Source organism: Phoenix dactylifera, chromosome 10 (assembly GCF_051530095.1).
Source record: "Phoenix dactylifera cultivar Ajwa chromosome 10, Ajwa_hap1_PhDact_Kaust_v1.1, whole genome shotgun sequence".
Lineage (NCBI taxonomy): Eukaryota > Viridiplantae > Streptophyta > Magnoliopsida > Arecales > Arecaceae > Phoenix > Phoenix dactylifera.
Window position 1 is genome coordinate 21,893,936 of NC_143199.1, and position 25,167 is coordinate 21,919,102.

At 39.0% G+C, this 25,167-nt stretch overlaps 1 protein-coding gene across 1 annotated transcript; it reads right to left on the bottom strand.

Annotated features, from left to right (window-relative positions):
* Window positions 1-23,731: 23,731 nt before the first annotated feature.
* Window positions 23,732-24,836, bottom strand: LOC103695687 (large ribosomal subunit protein P1-like). The gene is made up of 5 exons (XM_008777070.4): window positions 24,695-24,836; window positions 24,509-24,596; window positions 24,281-24,404; window positions 24,080-24,174; window positions 23,732-23,974 (listed from the first exon to the last, which is right to left on the bottom strand). The coding sequence occupies exons 2-5, from the start codon at window positions 24,575-24,577 to the stop codon at window positions 23,921-23,923; spliced, it is 342 nt and encodes a 113-aa protein (XP_008775292.3). The 5' UTR covers window positions 24,578-24,596; window positions 24,695-24,836; the 3' UTR covers window positions 23,732-23,920.
* Window positions 24,837-25,167: the final 331 nt, after the last annotated feature.

Sequence of the window (25,167 nt, forward strand, 5' to 3'; positions counted from 1 at the left end):
GGCAAATGAAATTTGAAATTCGAGAGATAATTTACTCGTCATGTGAATTTACCCACACTAGTTTTTTACACACGTGAGATGTCATTACATACGTGTTAAAGGATCACATCGGCACGTGTTCATGCGTTGTTAACGTAAATTGATGGTTTCGGTCAGGACGGAGCCGGGGCCCAAATATTTGGATCTTGGTAGTGCAGTGGGGATTTCAAGAATCCATATGTTTTGTCGCCATTAAGACATAGTTGGACTGAAAACCCTATTCATAACTAGTTAGATATATTTTTTTATATATATTTCATGCAATATTATTTTTATATATTCAAAACTCTTCATAAAATGAATATTTGCAAAAACAAGATGAACAAAAAGAAAGTAGAAAAAAATTTAAGGAGATGGTATTATTTATCTAGTCTTGTATATTTGACTATGACTTCGACTATTAGACTTAACTGATAAAAGGTTAGTAGGTTTTTTTTGTTGAATCAAGATTTGATTGAAAGATACCTTGATGTAAATTTTTAAAATAAGGTATAATCCATCCTAGCCCAATTGAACTCAAAATGACTATCAAAATTAGACATTTATTCATCTATTATTGAATATCACTGCTCCCTGATTGGGCTAAAATCCTGCCTTCACCACAAATAGATAGATACGGTAGGTAAGTCAATGTAATTTCTTTTGCTTACAAATCAGGCAACTTTTGGACTAGAGCAGAAAGTGGAACGAATATGAACTAGATATTAATATATCTATATTTATATCCTTATTTTTCAGTGAATATAGATACTGATACAAATCAAATTTTAAGTATATTCATATATATTTTAAACGAAAGCGGATACAAATTATATATTAGTTATATTTATATTTTTCTATCCAAATATGGATAATACTAGAATATTATTCGGATATGAATCAAATATGGAGCGATATTGGTAGATGTTAAAATCTAATCTCAGTCAACAAGAATTAAAAGTTACAACCAATGAAGGGAGCAGCTACCAATTTACACAAGAAAAATGATGAACGCCACAAGGTCTTGTTCAGAGGCTATCTTTCTTTTGTGTGGGCCCACAATAAAATCTGAAATGAAATGAGAGCCGTTCGGTGACAGATCTTTCAGCATACTCTCCTCGCGCTCGTGATTTCGTCCCCGAAGCAAACAAAAGGTTTGTCTACTTTCGAGCGAGTAGACCTCCACAGTTGCGTGAGCCAGTAGTCCAATCAACTCCATGCCAACTTGTGGTTGGAGGCTAAATTTCTTGGTCTGAATTAGCAAGAGAGGCGAGGCCAACCTCACATGAATCCACGGCATATAGGCGTGTTATCACTGTTCTTAAGAATAGATCTCGATATAGTAGGATCACTCCAAGCGTACGCCTTGGGCCTCTATTTGTCTCGTGCGTACGTGGGTTTCTTACTTTTTTTTGATTCACTAGGTTAAAAAGGTTGAAGACTATATAAAGACCATTTGAGTTTCATCTCTTTCTAATGTGAGTCTAAAAAAAAATACACAAAAGAAAAGTAAGGATAGGCTTAGAATTTTGAAATACTCCAACAAAATGAACTGAATCATCTTTGGAGGCAGCGTACAGTGTTTGTGGTGCACGTTTAATTAGGAGTGTGATCAGTTACAAAATAGCTGAGTCTAAGGGGTTTGTGGGTGCCTTTCTTTCTAGCTTGACCTCATATGACATTCAGAAGGTTTGTGGGTACATAGATAGCATGCATACAAACAGACACATGCAAAAAAATTCTTGCATGCATGCACGCAAGCATGCGCACATGTGCGCACAAGCGCGCGCGGAGAGAGAGAGAGAGAGAGAGAGAGAGAGAGAGAGAGAGAGGGGGGGGGGGGGGGGGGGGTGCATGCATGCACTAATGCTTAGATTTGTAGTTAGAATTGATGTATGGCTTCAGATAGCTCCCGCTATTAAACTATATGGTGCAACAGGATCACTTTCAAGAGACAAAACTATTGCCTATCGATCTACAGAGCCGAGATGCAATACAAGAAGAAAAGTTGGATGCACTCCCCCATGAAAGTAAGAGGGGATTACTAAAAGGATCAAAAATATTCAATTCTTTTCTCTTGAGAGCTATTTGTAAAGGTAGGAGGGTGGACTAATGATTGAATTTTGAATTTTTTATATTTGGAAATAGAATACCAAGTGGCATTTATTTATTGGTCCTCAAGGAGTTAAGGATTCAAATTTGAAAGGGAGGGATTGAATGCTCTCCTGATGACTAGGAACTCCTTCCTCTAATTTATTTGATTTCTCTTTTTTTTATTATTTATAAGGATTTTTAGGTGGATTCTACTATGATTTAAATTGAGGATAAAGATCTCCAAAATTATAGAATTAGATACAGAATACCTTGGCTATGATAGGAGGTCATGGCTCAATTTTTAGCCTTGTTGGAGCTTACTTGACATAAGTACAGAAAACTAGCCTAAATTAGACTCAAACAGGAACAAGGTTGGCGATCTATTGCAAGTGTGGGATTTTGATTACATTGGTTGTAGTTAAAACTAATTAGACCCATGGAACACTAATTGAAGTGGGGGAAAAAATCGAATTAGATCAATTTAAAGAAGAAACGGCGTGGGGTTAGCAACCAAGCCAAATCAAAAAAATTGAGCTAAAGTGGTTCGAGAAAATTGGTGAGAGGGTGAGTTATATTTTGTCCAATTAAGCCTACAAATCATCAATTGGGATTGAATTTTGGTAGAAGAGAGAATAAGTTAGATTTTGAATGGAGTGAAGTGGGACGAATTATGAGAAGGAGTGGGAATTTGGGGTTGAAATTTGGGAATAATCACTCCATTGATGCAATCAGATTCAATTACGTGTACCTAATATGCAATCAATCATTTGAAGGTATGATGAGATAGGATGCCGACTAATTTAAAACTAAATTAAACTGTCGAAGGTACTTTAGTTATATGAAGATCCATCAAAACCATGGAGCAAATATTTAATTTATGATCACTTATTGATTTTAATCCTAAGAGCGTTGAAGGGAAAGCCAGTGGGTGTTGATAGGGGTATAAATCCTTTCTCTAACATTTATCCTATATTCATTAGTTAAATTTTACCAAAACACTAGTAGAGCTGAAAGGTAACTGAGAAAAAGAATAAGCCAATCCTAGCTGTGTCTACAATATTTATTCTTCCATTAAACAAACAAACAAGCAAAGGAAGTCAGTCCCAAAGCAACGTACCTTCCCTGTCAAGTTGATTCAAGTTCAAAACTTTTAAAAGGAAAGTCAAAAAAAAAAAACAAACAAACAAACAAATCTCTGCTCCAACATTCCCCTATTTGACATGTAAAGAAATAGATTTAAAATTTTAGCCAAAAAAAAAAGAAATAGTTTTTTTTTTAAAAAAAAAACTTGGTAGATTTCTTAGATCTCTCTGTTCAATTTCAATTTCATTAAATTGCCTCTTAGATTCCTATCAACTAGAGTAGGTAATTTATAAAATCCATGACCATGAGCAACATGAACACTTGGATGTGGCTCTAGACTTTGATCTCAGCACAAATTTTAGCTGAACAACCAGTTAGCTGCTCCACCTTTCCAAATGCTCCCAAATGCCCTCACAACCTGCTTTAAAGCTTATGTGTGATTGTTTCCTCCTATCATCTCCTCCTCCGCTCCACATGAACTGATCTCATCCACGCTGCAAGAACACCAACTCCAACAAACTTTTCGATCCATGTTTCACCCACACCTCCAACAAGCTTTAAGACCAAAACTTTGGCCCTTATATTGTAAATTAATCTCCAATCTTCATTGTATGGCAAAAGACCCAACCTGACCCGATCCAAATGCAACTCAGATCAACCAAATGCTTTTCTAGGACTGACTGAACTTGATCAAATGCTAGATCCAAATAGATTTGGCTAAGTCGACCTCATTCCAGAGAGATTGGCCGGAGATCTAAGAAGTCAAGGCTCTTCGCCCTCTGATTCCTCTAGCTCCATGGTGCTGGGGCTCAGAGAAGATGGTTGACAGCAATAGAGAGGGGCGGCCAAGCTGCAGAGATGATGGTTAGCCTAGGCGGTGGGAGACCGATGCATAGATAGGAGAGACAACGGTGGAGGTTGTGAGGATCTATGCGAGCATGTATTATAATGCAGGACAACTGCAGGGAGGAGAGGGAAGGAGGAAGAAGAAGAGAAGAGGAGGAGGAAGAAGAAGAACCAAACTTCTCATCTGGGTTTCAGAGAAAAGGAGGCTATTTTTATTCAATCATTCAATTATCCTAAACAAGTGCATGGACCCATATATACAAGGTCAAGAAATAACAAAAAGACCCCTACAAAAAAAACTATCTCATAAAGGTTCTAAAATGACAATATGCAAACAAGCCCAATCAACATAAAATAAAATAAAATAAAATAAAATCATTCTAAAATAGAATCAAACTGGCTGGACCATCCTCCTGCGGCGACCGTAGATCCGAGTGACAGGTGACCTGGCACTGGTGTCCGCACCAGCTCCCCCCGGATAGGAAGAAGTCGACCTCGACGAACGCGACATGGTATAGCTCTGATAGTACTCCAACAGGTCCGGGGCAATCTACTGAAGCTCCTCGTGCGTGAGCCCAGTGCAATCAAACGCTGGTCATCCCCGCCAACGAACCAAGAAGTGCTGGATACCTCCATCACTAGTAAAAATTGTTTGACCGTCCAAAATAACATCAATGTGCTCTTAGTGTGCTCGGCGGAGGGGTAAATGAATCGAAACTGGTATGGGATCAATAATAAGAGAATCAACAGGCTCGTTAGATGGCTCAATAAAAGGGTCATCGAAAATTGTTGGTGGGCCCTTGTAAGCAACCAAATCTTCAACATTAAAAGTTGGGCTAATACCAAAATCAAATGGAAGGTCAGTGACATAGGCGTTGGTGCCAACCCTATGCAACACCCTGAATGGCCCATCACTATAAGCCTGCAATTTCTTAATGGTTCCAGGAAGAAACCGCTTAGGCCGAATACAAATCATTACGTAATTCCTAGTTTGAAATTTCTAAGCATGAGAATCAGCTTGCAGCTTATATTGAGCATTAAGTGCATGAGTGCACTTGTGGATTTTCTGATGCAATTCATGAATGTGTTGTGCGAATGCATGTGCAAACTCAAAAATTCTAACATCGAGTGACATGGGTAAGGGATCTGAAGGTTTTCTAGCTTTGTAACCATGTACTACCTCAAATGGACTCATGCCTATGGACATGTTGACTGAATTGTGGGGGTGAACTTCTTGGACAAATAGAGCGGGCACCAAAGATTTGTGGAACACTTCCTGCTCAAATTCAGTAGGATGCAGGATGTGAAGATCCTTATCCTTTGACACTTCAGTTCTCTGTTTCTTGTCAGGTAGCTTGGGCGACAAAGGATTGATCGTAATCTTTTTGCCCTCGAACACGAAAGAAAAAGAATTGGATCGACCAGAGATGATGACATTAAGGTTGAACAACTAGGGTCTCTCTAAAATTAGATGTCCTACATCCATCGGGACTACGAGGGGTGGTGGGGAGGCGGTCGAACTCAGGGTTGCTTCCCTAGGGTTCGAATTAGAGGCCAGGTGTGGAGGGTGTGGTGGAGGCAGCCCTGGGAGCAGCCGGGACGAGGGAGGCGGGGCGGAGATGGAGAGGGTTGTGGGGTGGCGATAGGGTTTGGGGCGGCGAGCGAATGCGAGGGCATGAAGCAGTGATGGCAAGGGCAGAGCTACGAAGGCGGAAGCGGCGACGACGGAGCGGCGAAGGCGGAGGCAGTCGCAGCAAGGGCGGAGCAGCGCTACGGACGGCCGCGGAAGAAGAAGATGAACAGTGAGTTCTCTCTTTTTTTAAAAAAACTCGAATCCGTTAGGATTCAGGTTATCGGGTGTAACCCGCTCCGATAACCTGTTACAGGTCTGTCACGTGTGAAAATGAATCCTAGGTTCTTCGGTATTAAGCATGCTAAATTTTTTTTTAAAAAAAAAATCATGGCTGAACCTGATCGGGTTGCCTACGTACCCCTTCATAAGGGGGATCAAGCCATACGTAGTTCTTTTAAATTTTAAAACGCAGCGGAAAAATCGAATCAAACAATTTTTTCATGCATGCTTACAAGATCAAATCTAGAAAACAGCACCTTAAGAATACATAGAATTATGCCGGAATCGTTTAAACAATTATGCTAAAACTTTCATGCATGATTAACTATCAGATCTGAAACTTAAGAACTCTATTCCGATTAATCTCCGAATATCCATCGAATGGATTCTGGAGATAACTCCATGAGAAGCCCCAAAGGAGGGTAAAATCTCGGGAAATCAGACCTAAACCCTGACTCCAAAAAAAAATATTGATGTGGGATTAATACCTTTTATAATGGAAGAAACTTATGGATCTGATCCTTGACTTCGCAGCCACGCACACGAATGTCCTCTATGAGAAGTACACGCAAAGCCCTAGGTAGATCGTCTTTCGCGGGAGTGCTAGCTCGCGCAGGAGCGTTGCAATGGCTGAAGCTTTCTCCTTCTAAACACTCAACCTTTGATTGTTCTTCAAGGAGATGGAGGATGGACGTGAGGAAGAAGGAGAAGAAGGGATGGAGGCCCTCAGAGAATTTTTTCAGAATTTTTTGAAACCTCTAAATATGGTATATCTTGAACCCAAGGCATGGGGGTCTTTTATAGCCAAAAGACCACCCAATGCCTCACACCTAATTTAGCCAACTAATTTGGCTGATAAAATTTCTAAAAACTTTTGGTGGTTTGGCAGCTAAGAGCAGATAAACATATCCAAATTTTATGCATTTTGGATCCCTAAAAGATAGGAATTCATACGTCCAAAGTTCAGCCGCAGACCACCCTATTTCATGCACCATGCAATCCCTTCAAATTAGGAAATTCATCTAAATCTTTCTAGAAAGATTTAAGGCGCCATTTTTATAGAAAATATAGCCCCATGCCTCCTCTCTTCTCATGCCAATTTTTGGCCAAAAATAAAGAGGATAGGCATAGAAAATATTGGAGATAAATTAAGGTGTCATTCTTCTCCAAGAAGATAAGGATGGGTTCCTAAAATTTAGGGATTCTTCTCCTTATCCAATTCTGATTATTTGGACTCATAATTGAGGATGATAGTGTTATTTTGATGATTAACAAGCAATTATCTAGAGCTTGCTATAAGTTAAATTGATACTTCATTTATAAGTTCATTACTCTCAGTATATTTGTTTAATTGAAAATATATATATGGTCTTGTTCATTTGGATGGATCTAATCTTGAGAATGCAGCAAAGTGTGAATTGAGTCGACCCATAGGTTGATTGGGTCGACCCCGGAACTTAAAGGAATCATCTGGCACACTCCTGCAAAAACAGCACAAATGAACAGTGAGTTGGGTCGACCCAAGGTAGGCATGAGTCGACCCAACCTCCAAAGAACCTCAAAATGCAAAGGAAAAATGCTCTCTGGATTTACTGAGAGGGTCGACCCACACAGTGGTTGAGTCGACCCAAGCTTGAGTCGACCCAAACCCTGAGAGGGTCGACCCAAAGGCAAGACAGAAAGACAGACAGAAAATGGTTCTCTAAAATTACTGAGAGGGTCGACCCAAGAAGAAGTTGAGTCGACCCAAGTGAACTTTGAGTCGACCCAAACCCTGAGAGGGTCGACCCAAATGGAAGACAGAAAGACAGACAGAAAATGGCTCTCTGGAATTACTGAGAGGGTCGACCCAAGAAGAAGTTGAGTCGACCCAAGTGAACTTTGAGTCGACCCAAAGAATGGTTGGGTCGACCCAAGTGAAGGAAGTTTGAAATTCATGTTTCTGTGTTCTCTGAGAGGGTCGACCCAAGGAATGTTTGAGTCGACCCAAGGCCAAGTTGGGTCGACCCAAGGACAGGTTGAGCCGACCCAAACACGGGCTGAACAGTAACGGCTAGTTCTGCAGATGTACTTTTTGTCCTTCCCAAGGCAAGTAACGGCTAGTTTTTCAAATCTGACCAATGGGGCTTGTCCAAGGAAGGTTGAAAACTATTTAAAGGGGCACTATTCATCAGAATAAATAACTTTTGAGTGGGAAATCAAAGAATACACAAGAAAACCAAAGAGCCCTAATCTTCTTCATCAAGAGCTTCATTCAAAAATCAAAGAAAGGGATTGAGCAGATTCAAAGAGGCATCAAGAGCTCCTTCCCCCATTGAAGAGTGAAGCTTCCTTGACAAAGAAGAGCCAAGCGACTTCAAAGCGATAATTTCTTTCTAACTCTTCTTCATTGCTCATATTGTTCTATATGCTCATTTAGGAGTTTAAATCTTTTCTTTTCATTTGTTTGAAAACTTTGTAAAGGTTCGTTGGTGAGCCCGCAAAACCAACAAAGGTTTTTGGTAAACCCGGAAAACCAAAGTTGTAAAGGTTCGTTGGTAAGCCCGCAAAACCAACAAGGTTTTTGGTGAACCCGGAAAACCAAAGTTGTATAGGTTCGTTGGTGATCCCGTAAAACCAACAAGGTTTTTGGATTGTGAGCCCGGAAAATAATCCAACTGTAATCCGCGAGATTATAGTGAATTCCCAAGGGTACGCTTGGGGAGTGGACGTAGGTGCTAAGGAGAGCACCGAACCACTATATATTGTTGTGTTTGGATTGTGTTTGTGCTTTCATTCTCTCTTGCTTTACTTTCTATTCTTGCATTAGTTTAACTCACTCTAATAACCTAAGTAAGCATCCATCGCAGTTAACTAAGAAATATTAAAAGCACTAAAGTAAAGAAGAAACCAATTCACCCCCCCCCCCTCTTGGCTTGTCACCTTGGGCAACAAGTGGTATCAGAGCAAGGTGCTCTAATAGTACTCATTGATCTAACAATCAAGAGTTAAAGATCATGACAACCCAAGTGGGATGTGCAATGAGTGAGGGACAATCCACAAATAGACCTCCTCTATTTAATGGCACAAACTACACATATTGGAAAGCCAGAATGAGGATATTCATTCAAGCTTCAGATTATGAACTATGGCAAATCATCACTAGAGGACCTCACACACCCACACTTAACATAGAGGGCACTATCATACCCAAACCAGAAATGGATTGGAATGAAAATGATAGAAGATTAGCACAGTTAAATGCAAAAGCTGTAAATATACTTTACTGCTCTTTAGATGTAAATGAATTTAATAGAATATCCACTTGCACCACCGCCAAAGAAATTTGGGATAGACTTGAGGTCACACATGAAGGGACCAATCAAGTTAAGGAGTCTAAGATAAACATATTAGTACACAAGTATGAACTGTTTAAAATGGAATCTACTGAGTCCATAACTGATATGTTTACTCGTTTTACTGATATTATAAATGGGCTTAAGAGTTTAGGAAAGTCTTATTCTAACTCTGATTTGGTGCGTAAAATTCTCAGGTCTCTACCAAGGAATTGGGAGGCCAAGGTAACCGCTATTCAAGAAGCAAAGGACCTCAACACACTGCAGTTAGAGGAGCTTCTAGGATCACTCATGACCTATGAGTTGACAATGAGGCAAAATTCAGAAGATGAGGTCAAGAGGAGAAAGCCTATTGCCCTAAAGACTACCACCCCTAGACAACAAACTGAATCGGAAGATTCAAATGATGATGAAGATATTGATGAAGAAGGGATGGCAGTGCTTGGGAGAAAATTCAGAAAATTCATGAGAGGTAAGAATAGATTCCATAAAAAGAAGCCCTTCATTAAAGGTAACTCAAGCAAAGAAAAGGGTAAGGACAAAGAAAAGGAGAAAGAAACTCCCATTTGCTATGAGTGTAACAAACCCGGGCATTATAAGATAGATTGCCCAGATTTGAAGTGGATGGCAAGAAAATTGAAAAAGAAGAATTTTATGGCCGATTGGAGTGAGAGTGAGGAATCAAGTTCGGAGGACGAAGATCATCAAGACACGGCCCAAATATGTCATATGGCCAATGACGATGAGGTAGATTCTGAACTTGACTGCGATTTTACTGTTGATGAATTACATGATGCATTTTTAGAACTCATGGAAGAACATAAAAAGGTAATTAATAAAAACAAAGCTCTAAAAGAAGAAAATCAATCTCTCATTAAAGATAAGATAAAACTGTCTCATAACTACGAAACATTAAGTAGGAAACTTGAAAATGAAACCAAGAACTTAATTGCTGAAAATATTAAGTTAAAAGAAGATGCTGAAAAATATAAAACTTTGGTAGATAAATTTACTCTTAGTTCTACCAAATTAAATTTGATTCTTGATAGCCAAAAAGCTGTATATGATAAGGCCGGTTTAGGATATAAAACAAATAGGAAACAAAAATTATTAAAGAATATTTTTGTGAAAGCTAAAAATGAAAATATTACTTGTTATTATTGCAATAAGTTAGGACATAGAGCATATGAATGTAACTTTAGAAAGTCTAGTCAAAACAAATCAAGTAATAATCAAAAGATAAAATTCAAAAAAGTTTGGGTTCCAAAAGGAACATGGAGTACTAACCCTAAAGGACCCAACTTAGTTTGGGTACCTAAAGTTTCTTCTTGATTTTGATTGCAGGTGTGTCTTGCAGCTGACAAAGTTGAAAAACGTTGGTATCTAGATAGCGGGTGTTCAAGACACATGACTGGTGACGAAGATCAATTTGTCACCTTGGAACCAAAGAATGGTGGAGTAGTAACCTATGGAGACAATGGTAAAGGGTATATCATTGGAAAGGGTAAAATTTTCATTGCTCCATCTGTTTTTATAGAAAATGTCTTATTAGTTAAAGGTTTGAAACATAATCTTCTTAGCATAAGTCAGTTTTGTGATAAAGGATTTAAAGTTACATTTGAAGCATCTGTATGTATAATCACAAATCCTAAAGATAATAGTATTGTACTTGTAGGACAAAGGCAAAGGAATATTTATTTAGTAGATCTTCAAGAATTAGGCAAGAAAAATAGTTTATGCTTAATTACTAATGAAGAAAAGAAAAATGAAACTAGTTGGCTTTGGCATCGAAGACTAGGACATGCTAGTATGGAATTAATATCAAAACTAGTTAAGAAGGAGTTAATAAAAGATGTGCCAAAATTGACTTTTGAAAAAGACAAAATATGTGGACCATGTTCATTGGGAAAACAAACCAAGTCATCCTTCAAATCGAAAAATGTAGTCTCAACAACTAGACCATTTGAACTCATACATATGGATTTATTTGGACCTACTAGAACTACAAGTCTAGGAGGGAAGAAGTATGGACTAGTTATTGTAGATGATTTTTCAAGGTACACATGGGTTTTATTTTTGGCACATAAGAATGAAGCATTTTCAGAATTTTTGAAACTATACAATAAAATCATAAATGAAAAGAAACTCACATTGGTAGCAATTCGAAGTGATCATGGCACGGAATTTGAAAATCAACACTTCGAGGAATTCTGCACTAAAAATGGAATATCACATCAATTTTCAGCACCTAGAACGCCTCAACAAAATGGGGTTGTTGAAAGGAAAAATAGGACATTGGCAGAAATGGCACGCACAATGTTGTGCGAGTCAAATCTTCCAAAGTACTTTTGGGCTGAAGCTATAAACACTTCTTGCCATATTCTAAATCGAGTCTTAATACGACCTATAACTAAGAAAACTCCTTATGAACTTTGGAACAATAGAAAACCAACTGCAAAATATTTTAAAGTATTTGGATGTAGATGTTTTATCTTAAATAATGGCAAGGAGGACTTAAGTAAATTTGATGCCAAGTCAGATGAAGGTATCTTCTTAGGATACTCCACATCTAGCAAGGCATACAGAGTATTCAACAAAAGAACCTTAGTAGTGGAAGAGTCGGTCAATATTATATTTGATGAGTCTGATAGTGAGTCTGCTAGGAAAGAAAGTATTGTTGATGATGATACAGGAATTATAGACTTTGAAAAGTTGAATATAGATGACGTGCCAAATCAAGATAAGGGAGAAGATTGCCTGCCACCACAACCCCAAGACGTGCCAAAAGAATGGAGGTATGCACATGGACATCCCAAAGACTTAATTATTGGTGATCCATCTCAAGGGGTAAGAACTCGATCTTCTCTTAGGAATTTAAATGATTATCTTGCTTTTGTTTCACAATTAGAACCTAAAACTTATGAAGAAGCTGAAAAAGATACTAACTGGATAAATGCCATGCAAGAGGAATTAAATCAATTTAAAAGAAGTAATGTATGGACATTAACTGAAAGACCAAAGCATAATTCAGTAATTGGAACAAAATGGGTATTTAGAAATAAATTAGATGAAAATGGAGTAGTTATAAGAAATAAGGCTAGACTTGTAGCTAAAGGATACAATCAGGAAGAAGAAATAGATTATGATGAGACGTTTGCTCCTGTAGCTAGATTAGAAGCTATAAGATTACTTCTAGCATTTGCATGCTTTATGGACTTTAAATTATATCAAATGGATGTGAAGAGTGCATTTTTAAATGGTATTATTGAAGAGGAAGTATATGTAGAACAACCTCCAGGATTTGAAAATCATGAATTACCAAATCATGTGTTTAAATTGCATAAGGCATTATATGGATTAAAGCAAGCACCTAGGGCTTGGTATGATAGACTAAGTAAGTTTCTCATTGATAATGACTTTTGTAGAGGAAATGTAGATAAAACTCTATTTCTCAAAAGAAAGGACAAAAATCTACTAGTGGTACAAATATATGTAGATGACATAATCTTTGGTGCCACTAACGATACTCTATGCAAAGAATTTGCTGATTTAATGCATGGAGAATTTGAGATGAGTTTGATGGGAGAATTAAGCTTCTTTTTAGGATTACAAATCAAACAAACCAAAGAAGGTATTTTCATTCATCAAACTAAGTATACAAGGGAAATACTGAAGAAGTTTGGTAATGAAAATCATAAGGGAATTGGCACTCCAATGAATCCCACTAATAAGCTAGACAAGGATGAAAAAGGGAAAAGTGTAGATATTAAGCTCTATAGAGGACTAATTGGATCCTTGCTCTATCTTACGGCTAGTAGACCCGACATTGTATTTAGTGTAGGGATATGTGCTAGATATCAATCGGATCCTAAGGAGTCACATTTAAGTGCAGTTAAGAGGATCCTTAGATATTTAAGAGGAACCACCACCATTGGATTATGGTACTCGAGAGACTCATGTCTAGATTTGCTCGCATACTCAGATGCAGATTTTGCCGGATGCAAATTAGATAGAAATAGCACAAGTGGCACATGCCAATTCTTAGGAAACAATTTAGTATCATGGTTTAGTAAAAAGCAGAATTCAGTAGCACTATCCACAGCCGAAGCTGAATACATAGCTGCTGGTAGCTGTTGTGCTCAAGTATTATGGCTCAAGCAACAACTAGAGGACTATGGTGTTAAACTAGAAAATATTCCTATTAAGTGTGACAATACGAGTGCTATCAATCTCACTAAAAATCCAGTTCAGCACTCTAAGGCCAAACACATAGAAATAAGGTACCATTTCATTAGGGATCATGTGCAAAATGGAAATGTATGCATTGAGCATATATGCACGGAAAAACAATTGGCCGATATATTCACAAAACCACTGAGTGAAGATAGATTCTGTATGCTCAGAAGGGAATTAGGTATATGTGATCCTTTTATTGAATGAATATGAAAGGAAGTTAGTAGTCTCATGATACATTCTTCTAACTTCAAAAATCCCATGAAACATGAGTCAAATTTATTGTCTATAAATTTCTCACTCATGTATCAATGTCCCATAAGGAGCTTATAAGGATTAAAAGCGAGGAAAACTTTTTAGAAGCAAAAAGGGAGAGAAAACCAAGTTCTGCACTTGGGTCGACCCAACCCAGAACAAGGGTCGACCCAACGTTGAGTCGACCCAAGAAAATTCTTGAGTCGACCCAACGTCGGGACCCCACTGTTAAAAGGGGGCCCGAGAGCTCATCTAGGGCACTGTTTGCCCTTTGTCTTCTTCCGAAAATCCTTGTCCCCACTCTCCAATCTCCACTAGACTCCTCCAAACAGTAGATTTCTTTAAGATCTTGGAGAAATGGGTCCCAAACGAGCCGTAGCCAAAAGATCCGGAAGAGTGAGCCGAGTCCAACAAGAGGAAAGGCGCCCTACCGAGCCTTCTCCCGTGTCTCCACCGCGTGAGGCACGTGCGGAGGTCCCTCCTCCTCCTTCCCCCTCAGTGCTCCTTGCAAGATTTGCGGGGAGGCCGGTTACTACCGGAAGAAGGATCCATTCGGAGTTTTTCAACCAAGAAGGATTTCGAATTTGGGAATGGATCCAAAGACAAGGATGGGAGTATCTTTGCTCCCTTGATGTGGTGATATACCCCGGGTTAGTCCAAGAATTCTACGCCTTCCTCAAGACTAGTATGGGAGGGCTTGTTTCAGATGTTAGAGGGGTTCGGATCCGTGTATCCGAGGAGAGCTTGAGTGAGCTTCTACACCTACCTTGCACGGGAGCTATTCCGGAAAGATCAGATAACAAAATGAGAGCTCTTCAGCTGATCATGGAAAATGAGAACTTCGATTTCTCTCAGAAGGTAATAGCTAGTTCTCTTTCCGCCGAGATGAGGTTGTTGCTTAATATGATAAATAGAATTTTATTTCCGAAGACCGGGAGATTCGATCTCATCTCAGAACGAGATCTTGCAGTTATGGAGTGCATGATTAGGGGGATTCCCCTAAATCTTCCGGCCATGATATTGAGGCAAATGAGAAAGGTAATAAGCAGCAACAGGGTATCATTGCCTTATGGCATGATACTTACATTGATCTTCCGTCAGCACGGGTTACCTCTCGAGGAGGAAGCATTCAAGAATCTGCAACCCACAGACACGTACACTGCACGGTCACTCATACGCATGGGTTATGAGAAAGTGAACGGGCAGTGGATACATACTGGTGCAGGCATTCAGGGTGAAGCACCAGAGGGAGAGGCACCAGAGGGTGAGGATGAGGAGCCTATGGATCATCCTACTGCACCCTCAGAGGCTGGACCATCGTCATCTGCTCCTCCGACAGATACGGATGACTTCTGGAGCAGGATGACAGAGCTCATGTCAGCTCAGGCGAGGACTATTACTGACGGGCTCACGAGCCGATTAGACGCCCGGTTGGATGTCATGTCTGCTGATATCAGTGATCTGAGGCAGCAGATTGGAGCACTCCGGAGAGAGAGGGAGACACATGGACCATCTGTGCCACAGGCTGCTGAGTCAGAGATATCGGCACAGAGTCATCCAGCTCGACGTGCTCCACGCCAGACTCAGTCTCACCAGGCTCGACCTCCCCTCGCCACGTATGCTAGGAGGATGAGGACTAGATCCCAGCCATTAGATTCCCCCTAGGCTGATCTTAGTATCTATGTTTAGAGCCTAGGCTAGAAATCTAGTTCTCATATGTATCTTGCTTTTTCTCATATGTATCTTGCTTTTTCTCATATGTATCTTGCTTTTGCCTTATATCTTTAAATCTTGATTGAGGAACATTGTACTTATCTTTATTTTGGGCATTATTGTATGAAAATGTTCCTATTTTGATCAATGAAGTCTGAAGTTTGTTCTTTATTGCATCTTTTCCCATATATATGTTTTTTGATGATAACAAAAAGGGGGAGAAGAGAAGGAAAGAGTATATAAAGGAAACGAGAAGAAAAGAGTATATAAAGGGGGAGAAGAAAAGATAGAGTATTCACTTCGAGAAAAGAAAGAGTATTTCATTTGACAAGTTAAGAAAGAGTATTGATTTTGGGAGAAGCAAAGATAGTGTTTAAAAAAAAAAAATATTAATTTTGTGAGAAAGAGTGAGTAAAGAAGTTATGAAAAGAAAAGAGAAATAAATGGGCAAACAAATTGAAAATCATATAAGAAAGCTTATATATCTAAGGGGGAGCAATTTGTAACAATGAAAACCATCAAATCAAAAATTTCTATCATAATTCAGAATTTGGCACATATAAATTCAAAATTTGGCACGCTCCTCTCTCACCCCGATACATAAGCTGAAACTCATATTTTATCTCAAATTTTTGAAGTTTCATTGCTAATGAATTATAAATGAAAGGGGGAGCCATTCAAAAAGTCAAATTGGCAAATTTTGAATAATATAGGGGGAGATTTCACTTATATATATGAAAAGCTGAAATTCAGAAATTCAATCCCTTTTATAAACTGATTTTAAAGACAAGTATCAATAGGCTTATACTCTTTATTTTGTAATCATCAAAAAGGGGGAGATTGAGGATGATAGTGTTATTTTGATGATTAACAAGCAATTATCTAGAGCTTGCTATAAGTTAAATTGATACTTCATTTATAAGTTCATTACTCTCAGTATATTTGTTTAATTGAAAATATATATATGGTCTTGTTCATTTGGATGGATCTAATCTTGAGAATGCAGCAAAGTGTGAATTGAGTCGACCCATAGGTTGATTGGGTCGACCCCGGAACTTAAAGGAATCATCTGGCACACTCCTGCAAAAACAGCACAAATGAACAGTGAGTTGGGTCGACCCAAGGTAGGCATGAGTCGACCCAACCTCCAAAGAACCTCAAAATGCAAAGGAAAAATGCTCTCTGGATTTACTGAGAGGGTCGACCCACACAGTGGTTGAGTCGACCCAAGCTTGAGTCGACCCAAACCCTGAGAGGGTCGACCCAAAGGCAAGACAAAAAGACAGACAGAAAATGGTTCTCTAAAATTACTGAGAGGGTCGACCCAAGAAGAAGTTGAGTCGACCCAAGTGAACTTTGAGTCGACCCAAACCCTGAGAGGGTCGACCCAAATGGAAGACAGAAAGACAGACAGAAAATGGCTCTCTGGAATTACTGAGAGGGTCGACCCAAGAAGAAGTTGAGTCGACCCAAGTGAACTTTGAGTCGACCCAAAGAATGGTTGGGTCGACCCAAGTGAAGGAAGTTTGAAATTCATGTTTCTGTGTTCTCTGAGAGGGTCGACCCAAGGAATGTTTGAGTCGACCCAAGGCCAAGTTGGGTCGACCCAAGGACAGGTTGAGCCGACCCAAACACGGGCTGAACAGTAACGGCTAGTTCTGCAGATGTACTTTTTGTCCTTCCCAAGGCAAGTAACGGCTAGTTTTTCAAATCTGACCAATGGGGCTTGTCCAAGGAAGGTTGAAAACTATTTAAAGGGGCACTATTCATCAGAATAAATAACTTTTGAGTGGGAAATCAAAGAATACACAAGAAAACCAAAGAGCCCTAATCTTCTTCATCAAGAGCTTCATTCAAAAATCAAAGAAAGGGATTGAGCAGATTCAAAGAGGCATCAAGAGCTCCTTCCCCCATTGAAGAGTGAAGCTTCCTTGACAAAGAAGAGCCAAGCGACTTCAAAGCGATAATTTCTTTCTAACTCTTCTTCATTGCTCATATTGTTCTATATGCTCATTTAGGAGTTTAAATCTTTTCTTTTCATTTGTTTGAAAACTTTGTAAAGGTTCGTTGGTGAGCCCGCAAAACCAACAAAGGTTTTTGGTAAACCCGGAAAACCAAAGTTGTAAAGGTTCGTTGGTAAGCCCGCAAAACCAACAAGGTTTTTGGTGAACCCGGAAAACCAAAGTTGTATAGGTTCGTTGGTGATCCCATAAAACCAACAAGGTTTTTGGATTGTGAGCCCGGAAAACAATCCAACTGTAATCCGCGAGATTATAGTGAATTCCCAAGGGTACGCTTGGGGAGTGGACGTAGGTGCTAAGGAGAGCACCGAACCACTATATATTGTTGTGTTTGGATTGTGTTTGTGCTTTCATTCTCTCTTGCTTTACTTTCTATTCTTGCATTAGTTTAACTCACTCTAATAACCTAAGTAAGCATCCATCGCAGTTAACTAAGAAAGTTTTAAAAGCACTAAAGTAAAGAAGAAACCAATTCACCCCCCCCTCTTGGCTTGTCACCTTGGGCAACAATAATCCTCATCAAATAAGGTCTTCTAATTGATTTGGATCAAGCCCAATCCAATTGGGTCAAGTTCCATCAATTGGGTCAAGCTCAATCTACTTGGGTTGAACCCAATCCAATTAGGTCAAACCCTGATGCAGCCCAAATTGAATCCTATTCAATTTGGCTCAACCTAAGCCCAATTACTCAATTAAATTGAGTTCATTAGCAATCTAATTGCTAATTAGTCCTCCAATAATTCAATAATTATTTTAATGCAACTTTTGCTTTGGATAATTTGTCAATCAAATTGACCAAATTACCCCTGAATGATTCTTAATCATCAATCAGCCATTTGATCAACCTAGAAACTTCTATGCATGTGACCTCATAGGTTCGAACCTAAGTCGGTAGTATAGGAACGTCTTCCTATACTAATCGATGTGACCATCTAGCAATGGTACCCGACATCCGGATAGGCCGAATATATGCGAAGCAAATATTCTGGAACCCTGGACTATGGTTACCGTATAATTCAATCCCTTTGACTCCTGATGCCAGAATGACTTAGAGCTCATTGTCAACCCTATAATTAGTACATCCATTATGTGATTAACTTTAGATATCCCGTGACTCCTCACTGGGATTACCCTGGCCAAGGTTTTGCTAAATTAATTACAAGACATTATCTTCTGTTTACAGGAGGCGTCAATTCCATCTCGATTCAGAACTGACTACGCAAGTACTTGACTGCACCCAGTGACCTTCCGTCACTGAATTAGAAATTCAGGTAGTCTGATACCAAAGTACAGTGAGTTGTTTGCTAGTCACGGTCAGAGGGCCAAACTTATACCCATATCCACTCGGAACATCTCTTGACAGTAGAGCGTTCCGGAATTGGTCACGTTCAGTGAAATGTACTCCTACACTTCACCTGTATGGCATATCAGTGTCTCCATACTCCTTGGTTAAGAGGACAACCAACGTATATGCCACATAACGACCTAATCTCGATAATGTTGTCATCCTAGTAACAACATATCATTTGGTCGCGAACAAATTTAAGGACTCAAAGATAAATCCTTCTTTATCATAATAGAAGTTCTAAAGACTTCAATATATAAGAGTTCATTTGAAGATGAAATGATGAATAATGCCAAATAATACTTTATTAATTTATCAATTCATTTACAAAATTCAATCATCAATATGCTGACGATTGACATTTAGGATACAATTCCCAACAACGTGCAAGTCACGTGCATCTTTTTTTTTCTCCTTTTTTTGTCTTTTTTTTTTTCTTTTTTTTTTCTTTTTTTTCCAATCCAAATTGGATTGGGTTCCTTCGTGGGATTTGAGGGGAAGGATTACCTGCGGTGGTGGCCGAGTGCGGCGCTACAGGTGGCACGCGGCGGCCTCGGACACGGAACACTCCTCTTCCCGAACCCGACCTCGGATGGTGGTTGCGGCTAGGGATCAGGCTGCGGCAGCGGTCTTCTTTGTTGGGTCACGGGGAGGGGAAAAAGATTAGCAGTTGTCCACGAGAACTGAAAGATTAGGTTTTCCTTTTGTTTCCTCTATGAAGCCTGAGGCCCACGGGGTGGCCACAGCCCATAGCAGCTAGGGTTTTTTTTTTCTGTTGCTTCCCTATGAGGCTTGATTCCCACGGGACGGTCAGTGAGGCGACGTGGCAGTATGCTTCAGACGAAGGAGGGATCGGCACCCTTCTCAGCCGAGGAAGAAATCACCCAAACGTGTGAAGTCTGAGCCCTCACGTGAAGAACAATGTCACAGGAACCCAGAAAATTTCCTCCCTACTCTGATACCAAAGTTGATGGGGGACAACTACAGGGAGGAGAGGGAAGGAGAAAGAAAAACAGAAGAGAAGGGGGAAGTAGAAGAACCAGACTTCTCACCTGCGTTTCAAAGAAAAGGAGACTATTTTTTTCAATCATTCAATAACCCTAAATAAGTGCATGGACCCATATATATAGGGACAAGAAATAACAAAAAGACCCCTACAAAGAAAACAATTCTATAAAGGCCATAAAATAACAATATGCAAATATGCCCAATCAACATGAAATAAAATAAAATAAAATAACATAAGATCACTCCAAAATAGAATTAAACTGACTGGACCATCCTCTTGCGGCAACTGTAGACCCGAGTGACGGGTGACCTAGCACTAGTGTTCGCACCATATTAAGTCCTACATTAGCTGTGCGCCAGAAAAATCTTGAGCACAAAGCCAAAAAATCAAAATAATAACTTCTAGCTAGCCTTTTTTAAATGAAATACTGTGTTGTGGCAAATAATATCAACGCAAAACTAACCTATAGCCCATATAAACTAGAGGATGGATACAACATATCCCTTTTAGAAATGACCGCAAGCTGATCATAGCTTTTGTTATTTAATTTTAAATCTTAGCCTAGCTAGAATAATAAGATTTAAACGGACAGAGTATGTAACAACCTAAACAGGCACACATTTAATCTCACATTAGTTGTGTATTGAAGAGATATTGAATATATATACAAGATCAAGAAATCTAAATAATATCTTCTAATTAACTTTTTTGGATAAGATTTTAAGCCATTATAAATTGTATTCGAGTCAACCTACCCTATAACCCATGCGTGCGACTATGGATAATGAAGCATAGAACCTTTCCGGATAGACCGCGAGCCGGTCATGGTACTTATAGTTGGTGAGTAGATCAATAGATAGGCCTTCTTTTTTTGTGCAAGTGTCTAATGACTTTTCATTTCTATAATGCAAATATTAGACTATTTGGAGTTCGATAAGTGGAGTTGTATGCAACACAAGCTTCAAGTATAAGTCAACCTATATACTTAGATGCCTACCACTTAAATTGCACAATAAGTTGAATTGCTTATTAAACTGCAACTTTGCACTATCTTGTGATAGATTGATCCATAGTCAATCACCCATCCTCACCTCGACACTACCATGCACCACCTCTAACAACCAACCTAGCTCTTTTCCTTCGTCTTCTCTGCCCTACTCAAGGCCTGGCATCTAACAAGCACCAGGCCCTAAGCAACTGAGCCCTCACCACCTGTAGCTTCAATGCCAACCAATTCATCTTAACCATTCTTATTATCATGTACAATGAGTGCTTCAACCTATCATTTGCGCGCAAGGTGTCAATGGAATGTCTGTCCAACAGGCTCCTCTTTTGCCAAAACCCTCCTCCAAAAACAAAAAATGAGCTTCCTGCAACTTAAATTGCAATACTGCTTAAATTGTATTGTATCTCCAACTCCAGAGCTCCAGGCATTCTTCAATTCTTTTCACAGATCTCACACTACATTTGCTGAAATCTTTACTTCCTTGCTCCAATTGTTCACATCTAAATGCTCCAATTTCTCCACATTCCACTGCATTAGTTTGGGTACCTTTCTGATACTCCTATAGGTCCTTTTGTTAAATGTCTTTCTTGGTACAACCTCGTTCAAATATTTAATATTAAATTATTTTTCTTTAATTGATAATATTTGAATATCAAATCCTATATTCTTCAACAAAAACAAAAAGAAATTTAAGCAATAGATTAATTTTTAATTAAACACAATGGTGCATGGCATCTCCTGCAAATTACAGAACATGCCAATGTCTGAGAATGATGGAAACAACGAATTGTATCTCTCAACTTACCTGCGCACAGGAACAAGATTAAATTTAACTTATTATAAAAATTGGAGGCATAAACAGTAACAAGGAACAAATTCTTTCCATTCGTCTTTCTCCAATATCATCTCATTATAGTAGTCATAACATATCAAACCTTGAATTTAGACTTTACGCTTCCCAATCATCAATAACAAATCTAACTATTGAGCTGTAAAAAATTGAAATTGAACACGCCCAAAAAAAAACCTGATGTTTCAGGATACAAAAAAAATATTCAACCAACAACACAAATTTACCAGTCAATATAATAAAATCAAATTGCATGCGAGGACTGCTTTTGAATGTCCTCAGAAAATGTTGGATGGAGGTGAAGCACATACGAAAGTAGAAGACAAAAATCGCTTTGATTCTAGGCACACACCTCTTAGATTTTTTTAAAAATTAAACACATGGACAGATGTGAATTTTTTTTTGAGAGAGAGAGATTAGATAAGGCCGGATTAAGTAAAAGAAAGTACAAGTAACATGGAAACAAATTTGAGGCCAATTTACAAGATAAAAGCAGCACTACAAAGGACCAACAAAAAGAGAGGACGAGAGAAAACTAGGCACAATCAGAAGAGAGTACTGGTTTTAGTTTTATTAGTAAACATTGGCCTGACCAATCTCATAGCAGGACAAAAGTGTCTGGCCAAAGTAGTTTCATTGATAAAAAGACTTTGTTTCTATGAATGCAGATTGTCCAGCACAGATGCGAATGAAATTAAAGCACCAGAACTCCAAATTCCTTGGCTTCTCTTTTATCCAAAAAATAGAACACGTGAGCACCGCATTATGTAAAAATATAATAGAATGCAGAAAATTTTACCACCCACAATTAGAGAAATGGTGGCAGTAATGTTAACAGGTTGGAGGGTGATGTGAAGCCAACAAACACACAGTAATACCCCAACTATAACATATAAGGACTTGCATAAATCTCCAGTGTGACAACCATAATCATATCCATCCAGTCTTGTCTCAATAATTTGGTTCTGTCAAATAGATTCTGAACTTATTTCAAGCATTCCACTCTCCCACATCATCAGAGGAAGAAAAGAAACTAAAAGGAGAGCAAAAAACAGACAAATCAAGACAGTTGACCGAGTATTATGTGCACAGATTTCAGCAAGTGGCCTTTTCCTGCTACAAATCTCAAGAGCACCTAGTCCATTAAATATTTCCAACAACAGTAATAAATATAAAGATTAAAAAAAAGGAAAAAGTAACCTAGAACTTCTAGGTTAGACAAATACCCACTCAATGAAATAAGGTACAGGTGGTTTTTGTTACTAGGCACATTTTTCATACTCAATGTTACAAATCCTAACACAACATCAGCATTCAACAAAACGAATAAAAATTTAAGATCAACAGGTAAACTAGTTCTATAACACTAGAAGAGAGACCTGAAAGCTAACTCACACAATACTAAGTCATGAACATACACAACCTAACTGCAAAACACTCAATTTCCTTCCTCTTAACATTAGCAGCACTTCAATTGTCTATAGATACCTCTAATACATGAATTCTCTATTTTCATGAATAAACCTAATTCTATATGTCTAGGATTGAGATATCATTACTCACAGTACCATAAAGGATGACTCTGATTCGTAGAACAACACTGCATGTGCAATGCTGGACATTGTTCTCATAAATCATAATAATCATTTTGAGAAAACATCAACACCACCAAGCCTCTTCCAAAAATATGAGGTCCTAAAATATAATGTCAGAATTGAGCAAATTTCTACAAATGTGCGCCAGACAAAAGAACAAATAGGGACAAGTATGATAATAAACACTAACCATCCATTCTGAACTACATATGCTGATGAGATTAATTATTAAAAAAAAAAAACTACTCAGGGGAACATAATCTATCACAAGTAAGAACATCACCCACCTGTAGTTTGAACTGTGCAATGCTTACGATAAGTTGATAATCACACTGAAATAAAAATAGAAGGAACTTCACAGCACTATATAAAGCAATAGACAGTGGCTTTCTGTCAGCACTCATATGGTTTATAAACCCCAAGAGCAGCCATTTTCATGCACATAACTTCAATAGAAGAGACATAAAAGACCAACAGAAATAAATTGAAACTTCCATTAGACAAAACCATGCTTAATCATAGTGTCCTATTCAAAGGTATCCAACCATAACCAAACATTTTAACACCAAAAAAACCTAAAAGAAAGACACATTTACCACCTATATCAGTACCTAATCTTCATATAGAAAAGCATAACAAAGAAGCCGGAACGCCTCTCTCTCTCTCTAATCAAACAAACTGAATCCCATGTCGTCGTCACTCTCTTCCTTTGGCTCCTCCTGCGATAACATGAAAACACATGTTAGAATTAAAAACTTCGAGAATCCCAATACACACATCTTACAATAACACAATAACAAAATAGGAAAAGAAGAAAGATTCACCTTCTTCTCCTCGGCCGCAGGGGCAGCGTCAGGGGCAGCAGCGCCATCAGCACCACCGGCCGGGGCAGCAGAGAAAGCGACAGCACCGCCTCCTCCTACGAATATACAAGTAACAGATATACAAGATCAATTCAAAAAATGGATTTTTTTGTTGCAAAAAGAAAGAAATATATGACGAATGGAAGAGAAATAGGGTGATACCGGATCCAACGCTCAAGATGAGGTCATCGACGTTCCTGTTCTCGAGGAGCTTGGCGAAGAGGGGCGCCCAGTAGGAGTCGATCTTCAAGCCCGCGGCCTTCACCAGGGTCATAATCTTCTCCGCCTAATCATCACAAAATAAGTAATCGATCAAAAACCCTAGTTTTACAAACTGGGACGACATCAAAATCCTAGAAGCCATAGAGAAAAAGGGGGAGGGAGACTAACCGTGATGGAGATGCCATCATCGTGGAGGATGAGGGCGGCGTAGGTGCAGGCGAGCTCTGCGGTGGACATGGCGCCAAGACGGAACGATCTACGAGCAAATCGAAGGGGTTTCTCTAAGATTCCGCAAGAAACTAGAGAGAAGGCAAGAAAAGAAGACGGAAGAGAAAAGAGAGAAAGAGAGGTTACCCGAGATCTGAGACGGAAAAAAGCTAGGGTTTCGACAGCAGGAGAAAGGCGAGGTTTTGGCGGCGATGGAAGGATTTATGCGTGCCGGACCGGTGCTCACTCTTAGTTTGTGGTTAGGGTTTTGTTTTTTGGCACCGGGAAGATTAATAAAAAAGTTTTTTTTTTTTTTTCTAAGACGGATAAGTGCAAATGCATCCAATAAAATTAAAAAACAAAATACCTCAAACCGCCATGAGCAACTCTCCATCTCCAACCCATAGGATACTATCTGAATGACTGGCTATATAAGCAGCCATCCAGTCCGTAGCCTCATTAGCTTCACGGAAGACATGCGTGGTCTGAAAAGTCTCTCCATTCCTCACCATTGTTCAGATATTTCGGAGCAAAGGGTGAAACTTTTTTTTCTTTCTTTGTAGCACCGGGAGGATTAATAAAAAAATTTTAAGGAACCGCAATTTATAACTTAGTACCCC